Here is an 8,220-nt window from a genome sequence, read left to right as displayed (position 1 = left end):
CTCAGCCACTCATTTAGTTAGCCTCTAAACATAAAGGACACGGTGACAAACTTGTAAATATGATATAATAGCCTTCAATCACAAATACGAACAGTTGAAATTCATTCGTTTTTTGCTCTTTCAATCAAACCTTCAATTTTGTTTGAATACGAACATATCTTCAACATCTACGATTAATTATACTCCCAGCATCATTAGAACAACATCATCGACAATCAGAAGAAATTCAATCCGTATCATTCATTCAACAGCGTTCATTAAATAAAACATCGAAATTAAGGTTAGAAAAAGATCAAATCACTTTTTGTTTGAAATTTTCATATATTTCTCTACCAATCTACTATTTTGTAAGATTTAAGTAGTCAAAGTATCATATTTATCACATTTTAAAAATAGTTAACTTGTATGCACTCCAACTGTTTGATGAAATGCATAAACTAAATTACCACGTTATATTCACATATGAATATGTTTTGTCACCTGAATCAATATGTGATTATTAAAACACAAAATAAATATGCAAGTCTGTATATTATTCATATGTGAATAGCATATAAAAATTATATATATTTCTGAAAACACATTATAATATTCATATATGAATATACTGTGCAATATTCACATATGAATATATCAACTATATATTATTCATAAGTGAATATACGATCTAATATTCACAAGTGAATATACTATGTACTATTCTCATATGATATACCATGTAATACTATATAATATTCACATATTAAAATATCATATAATATTCATAAGTGAATATACCATCTAACATTCGACAAGTGAATATACTATGTAATACTCACAAGTGAATGCATCGTCTAATATTTAAATATTAATATACTATGTTTAGTATATGCTATATTCATATATGAATGATACTTAAATTGTAAAAAAAAAATAATCATAGTTTTTATTCATAAGTGAATAACGAATGTACTGTAGTAAAAGCCAGATTCATTTTTATTCACTTATGAATAACGATAATTGAAAATATAAAAAAAATATATATTTTATTTTAAAACTATATCAATATGGATGTCTATTTGTAGAGAATAAAAAACATGAATTGTGATATATTTAAAATCATTTTTCGATAAAAATGGCTTCTTAAAAATTAAAAAAAAAAAAACGAAAAACTATGTTTTTGTATATATTAAGGTAATGCTTAGCATAGTTTAAAGAAACATGTTTCGTTGGAAAATACATGTGTATTCATTTCCTATTTCCGTCGGTACGTTGGAGGCTTTTGCGACAAAAATAAATGATTGACTGAAAATAATTCCCTCATTCTCAACCTTTTTCTTTTCTCAATTGAACTCTCTCTCTCTCTCTCTCTCTTATATATATATATATATATATATATATATATATATATATATATATATATGGGTAAAGTGAATATACCCATAAGGGTATATAAGCTTAGGTACCCAAACTCACCATACTATGCCATTTTGTATCATATATATAGATTGTGATTATCCAATGTTCTTATAATTAAACTTCTAATTTGATTTACTTCCAAAAATTTTATAATTTTACATTTATCTTCCTCTCATATAATTTTCATTTCAAACTATAATATATATAACCTAATAGATGTTCGGCAAAAAAATATGATGTAAGAGGAAGATAATAGTGAAATTTTGAAAATCTTGAAAGTAAATCAAGCTAGGATTGATGTTTAAGAACATTATAATGAATATATCAAAAAAAAAATGACATTTTATGATGGGTTTGGGTACCTAAGCTTATATACCCTTAAGGGTATATTCACTTTTCCCTATATATATATATATATATATATATATATATATATATATATATATATATATATATATATATATATATATATATATATATATATATTAAAACTTTGTTCATTTATGAATAGTAAACTTGCATGTTTTTTTTTGTTAGCTTTGTCCCTTATTTTTTTAGCCATTTTGACATTTTTGGTCATTTTAATCAAAATTTTTACATTTTTTAGGAATACTTTAATATTCAAAGTTTGGCCACAAAACTTTAAGGAATTGACAACTTTGGTCCCTTTTTTAAAAACTTGCTAATTCCAACTCCTTTAACTCTTTAACCATTTGGATACTTTTGGTCATTGCAGTAAAAACTTTTACATTTTTTCATAAAAAACACAAAAAACAGCATAGGATGAAGCCCAGCTTTTTCCGTTAGTTTTATATTAAAGAGGCTCATTGATCAATAACAACCCAACTATAACTTCAAGGGAATTAAAATAGACTTATCAGGGTAATTAAAATTTCATTTTATTCACATCTATGTAACTTTTTTTTTGTACATATATAGGTAACGAACTTGATGGAAGTGTTTACATATGACCATTATGACTGGTTGTAGCAAGTTTCAGTCGGTCATAATGGTCATATGTGAACACTTCAAACAAATTCGTTACGTAGATGTGTACAAAAAAATTACATAGATGTTAACAAAATGAAAAGATAATTAACATGTTAAGTCAATTTTATTTTTTATTAAGACGGCCGATCATAATGTTTGCAATATTAATAATTTAATTAAAAATTTTAAAACAATATTTTTGACCGTTTATGAGCATTTAAGTTGGTCACGACATGTTGAGAGCCATTTCTGATAGCATAATTATCAAATAGTTCTCTCTCATTATATATATATATATATATATATATATATATATATATATATATATATATATATATAATTCTATCGATGTAGATAAAAGCTACTTTTATTTTTTGTATTTTAAATTCTTGTAATACATAGAGCAAACTTAATTAAAGAAGTTGTTCTTCTTCATGTTATTGGTCTCCATCTCAGATACTTTTAGTCTCTTGTAAATTTTAATTTTTTTTATTTAATAACTTAAATAATAAATTTCTATAAAATAACAATGTGTTTATGTTGCAACATTAGCTCAGGCCGTCGGGTCTTGGTGCTGGATCTGGACTGGACTAAGGTAGTGTTGTTAGCAATTCTCTGAAATGATACATAACTGCCATCACATTGCAAATTCTTTAAAACCTCCCTAGATACTGTTCCCTAGGAGTAGGCTGTGATGCAGGACCGCTAGGTAATGTCGGGTTGCTGGCTCGACGTAGTGCCAACGGTTTCTTTTGCTGTCAAGTCTGGAGTTTTTGTTACAAAGCAGTGTATTTTAAAAAGATATTCACCAAAAACAGTGTGGTTTTAAAAATATTAACAATTCATGTTAAATTTTATATGGAAAAAAATTAGAATGTAAAAAAATTGAACTATCAGGTAATTACATTTTCATTTATTTACATCTAGGTAATTTTTTTTTTACATATATCTAGGTAACGAACTTACTGGGAATGTTTATATATGATAATGATAACCGATTATAACTTGTTACAGCCGATTATAATGATTATATATAGACACTTCCAACAATTTTGTTACTTAGATTTGTAAAAAGTAAAATTATCATAATATAAATAAAACGAAAAGATAATTATACTGATATATCTATTTCCTGAACTTAGAATCATGTTTAATCCCCCCTCGATTCGCATAAAAAGAAATCAAACACATATATACCTACACGTTCACATAAAAATACACCAAACAATTATAAATACATAGAAAATAAGCCATAAACCAACCAAAAACAAGTCATTTTCTCAAATCGTTTCTTATGTATGTGAGTTATTATTAACAGAAAGAAAAAGACAACGAAACCCTTACCCCCATAAAACCCTGTGCTCTACTTTACCCCTACCCCCACCCCCTATCCCCTTGCCTTCTACCCCTACCCATGAACCCACCCACTCCTCCGAACCCATTTTCAAGAATGCCCTAAAACTACCCTCAGTCACCACCGCCACCGCAATAACACCATCACAATGTCATATAACGCTACCCACCGGCGAAACCTATCAGCTCCCACCCCTAAAACAGCCATAGATCCCACCACCGCAAACCACCACCCACCTCCCTCAACCACTATCCAGGATATATCCACTCACTTCTCAAGATTATACTTGAATCACAAAGCTCGATCCTTTTCAAAACCCTCCATTCACCCTCAAGCTGAGTTCACCGTCTCTCACCGCCTCGCCTCCGCATCTTTGACCAAATCGCAGAGTCAAAGAACCAGAGGAAACCCGCATTTTATTAACGAGGAGCATCAGGAAGAAAGCATCAAGAAAGCCATTGTAATTAGCAGCAACGAACCCAGGAAGAATGTAAATTTATTACCAGGAAATCAAGAAAAGATGAGGAAATTACAACAAGGGTATGAGATAAAGATGCAATCTTTGCCATTAGTTGGATTCGATAGGGGCAAAAGAAGATCATTTGGGTGTAGCTCGAAGGTGGAACTAACTGATTTCTTGATCTTTAATGGCGTCAAAGTGGTGTCTGCTGACATGCCTCCATTCATGCAAATTCATGCTGTGGATATAACAAGAAAGACGTATGATAGCTTGGAAAAATTCGCTGCAAAGACGCTTGCTTCGACTCTCAAAAAGGTAAAAGATTAAAGCTTTTATGACTCTTAATTTCTTACTGATTATGCACAAATATTTTGTGTTTTTTGGTGGGGTTATTACCAATTATTGTGACGATTTTGACGTTTCTTTATTGTTACATATTTTAACTGATTTATGGTGGCATGCCCTACAAATTAATTAATCTGTTGAGTTATTATCTAATTTTTTTCAATTCCTTTTAATGATTTTGGGTCGAGTTATTTGAACCCAAAAAATGTATATATTGTCCAAGAAATTCTTTGATTAATTATACACAAATGTGAATTGTGTATGATACCAGGAATAGTTAACGAGTCTTCATTATCTGGTCTTATTGCTTTGTTTTGATAAACGAAAATGTTAGTTGTAAAAATGAACACACTTGTATTATTTATCAAATCAATCATACATGTTTTTTAATCATTTATGTCACAAACTATCATTTATTATCTTTTTATGTAAAATTTAGCCATGTCAATGTAACAAACTTACTAATTTACTATTTACATGAAATAATTAAAAAAATAGATTCATTATCTTAAATGGTTAAAAGATATACTATGCAGATTGATAAATACTACAAATAATGTTCTTTTTTTTTTTACATTTACCCCTAAATAATAGATTATTATATATTTCTTTTTGTAGTTTTGGCTAAATTATTACTAGCTTTCACATGTATTTCAAAATTACATGTGTTGGATCCATCGTCCATTATCCAACAATCATATCTTAGCAATTGTAGCAATTATGGTTGAATGAAAATTAAATGACTTTGACCAAACGGATAAAAACAGTAACATCATTTTAATTTTTTATATATATATTCCTTACATAGCAATCATTAATGGATAAAAACAGTAACATCAAAAAAATTGTACCAACTCCAGTCGGAAAGTGACTTCCCATTATTGACTGACATGAATAGAGAATTCACACTGGCAAAAACAATTTAGCATATGATTCCTATTACATCTTATCATCTCAGTAACTTATTTATTATTATTTTTTGTAATGAAAATTATATAACATTTTTACTTACAATTATTTTTTGTTTTATGTATTAAAAGATACAAAAGTTCTTGGTTATTTTAGAATCGCTAATAATTCTTAATGTTATTTTGCAGGAGTTCGATGAGATTTATGGACCCGCATGGCATTGTATTGTTGGGTCGAGTTTTGGGTCATTTGTGACACATTCAGTGGGTGGATTTTTGTATTTCTCCATGGATCAAAAGCTATATGTTCTCTTGTTCAAGACTTCAGTTCAAAGAGCACGTTGACTAAAAACTTGACCAAAATATTATATAATTCGTATCAATGAACAAGCTGACAACTGCTTTTTCCCCTGGGTATAATTAGGTTGGGGAAAAGGTGAAGTGTCCCACCTCTTACGTAACCTGCCTTGTACATTCATTATATGCTTGAGAGAAATTATTCCCTATGCAAATAAGTGCAACCACTTGTTAAAATGAGTTGTACCTTATGCATCATGAGTAGTACCTTATGGATTAATTGTTGTACTTTGGTTTTGAAATAGAGGGTACCAAAGGCGAACGTCGATGGTTGTTTATGGTTTTTCATTGTTTGATTATGCCTTTAGCTCGTGTAATAGTTAACGTTGGTAAGATGTTACAGGTTTGTTTTCTTGTAGAACGTTTATATTTTATTTCACAATATCTATTAATGTTTGTATGATGGTGTTTATTTTTTTTTTGAACGAAAAAAATCTATTAAAACTAGCGAGGCGCAAGAAAAAACGCCACTCAAACATTACAAGATAGGAAAGAGTATTAATTACACCACACAAACCAATCTATCAAATGAAATTTCGATCTATGTTTTATCCATTTAAAAGAGCTAAAATTTTCAAGTTTTTGAACATGAGATGATTCTTGGCCTTAGATACCCCAAAAAAATTGTATATATCAAAGCCCATATAAGCTTGGAGCCCATTTTACTCAACCCCATTATCTCCACCTTTGACATTAGATCGACACTATTGGCTATAATATTCTTGTCGTTATGGATTGTATACAAGAATAACCTACAAGGAAAACACCTAACTTGATAGGAAATCCAGTTCACCCACATAAACTGAAAAATAATATTCCCCACATACCTATCTAATTTCGCTAACACCTCACGCAACGAATGAACTGAAAAAAGACATTGAGGCATTTACATTTCCATCTCCAAGAATCAAAGACAACAAACAAGCTAAAAACAATAATTTCATTGTACAACACCATCAACGACTCAACTTCTACCCCCCTTCTTAACTGCCTCGACAATTGCTCTGAAAGCAATTGGAACCATTACATGTAATATGTCACTTACCTGTAGTTTTTGTTCACTTCAATGTGATAAAGTTCCACAAACAAATCTTTAAGGATCAACCTGTCACATCATTTGTCTTTCCAAAACTGACTGCTCTTGACATCGCTCAAATGTCTCACCATTATATCTATAAGATTGACTCCCCCGTCTCCAACATCCTCTTATGATCTTTGAAATAGTATTCCAAATACCAAGAATTGAGACCTTAACCAAAGGCTTCGTGTCAATGCAAGAAAGCTTATACCAAAATTTGATACATCTGGACAATAGGCAATTATATCCCTTCTTAAGTCTCCAATCACATTTGACCAAAAGTGTAACATGGTGACTTATCACCTCAGTTTTTTAAAAAGATTATTTAACAGATTTAGCCAACTGAAGTCTTATTTCTTGTATTAAAAACATCACCAATATTACTTTAAAAAACAAACCATTTGCAAACCGGCACCAAAACAAATATAAAAAACAAATATAAATGATACATCACGACAAGTCTCAAACTGATATCATCTCTAAATAACATAAAAATAACTACCCAAAAGTCTCAACCTCATCAGTAGGGATGAGCAAATGGACCGGGGAACCGGAACTGGCACCGGAACCGGAACCCGATGGAACCGGAACCGATATAACCGCAAAAACCGGTAGAACCGGCAAAAACCGGAACCGTATAATGCTATTTTTCAAGGACCGGTTCCAACATTTGAAGACACGACAAGAACCGGTAGGAACCGGGAACCGGTAGAACCGGAACCGATAGAACCGCCGGGCCGGTTCGGTTCTTGATTTTGGCCGAAGTCGGTTCCCGGTTCCGGTCCGGTTCGGGCCGGTTCCAACCGGTTCGATCCTTCTGCTCATCCCTACTCATCAGGCCATCAATGTAACAATGCCATATCAATGCAAAGCCACAACAACAAGTAAAGAAACAAGTGTCAACATCAACACAGTGAGTCAATCCTAAACACATAGATAGGAAAATAAACCTACTTCATACAAGATCTTTAGTCATGCAATTTAATCGTGTCAATCAAAAATTCATCTTTTATTGTTATTAGTATATTTTGCATATATTATTCTGGATATATTTTTTCGCAATAATTATTTTATTATGTTCGACGTTATAATTACTTTTAATGTCCCTTGCTACATGGGTCTTAAACATCGCTAAAATCCCTAAAGAAAGATATTGTTCGCTACTAACATGACCTGACGACCCAGTGCACTAAATGGGGTGTGAATCCTACCCATAACAATGTCCCTGGTTCTCCGTGTTCACTACTCCGACTTTAAGTAGCCAACATCACTTCAATCCTCGTACACGAAGTGCACCAGAACCATGTTTTAAAATAGTTACCTAGAAAAC

The 8,220-nt window shown here is 31.0% G+C and overlaps 1 protein-coding gene across 1 annotated transcript; it reads left to right on the top strand.

Moving 5' to 3' along the window:
* The first annotated feature begins 3,755 nt into the window (after positions 1-3,755).
* On the top strand, positions 3,756-6,100 carry LOC145043011 (uncharacterized). The gene is made up of 2 exons (XM_078991545.1): positions 3,756-4,517; positions 5,645-6,100. Exons 1-2 carry the CDS (start codon positions 3,891-3,893, stop codon positions 5,798-5,800), a joined length of 783 nt encoding a protein of 260 aa, XP_078847671.1. The 5' UTR covers positions 3,756-3,890; the 3' UTR covers positions 5,801-6,100.
* The last annotated feature ends 2,120 nt before the right edge of the window (positions 6,101-8,220 follow it).

This window comes from Lactuca saligna, chromosome 4, assembly GCF_052625555.1.
Source record: "Lactuca saligna cultivar CGN05327 chromosome 4, ASM5262555v1, whole genome shotgun sequence".
NCBI lineage: Eukaryota > Viridiplantae > Streptophyta > Magnoliopsida > Asterales > Asteraceae > Lactuca > Lactuca saligna.
The sequence above is the reverse complement of the archived record's forward strand: the minus strand, read 5'-3'. Positions and strand labels throughout refer to the sequence as shown.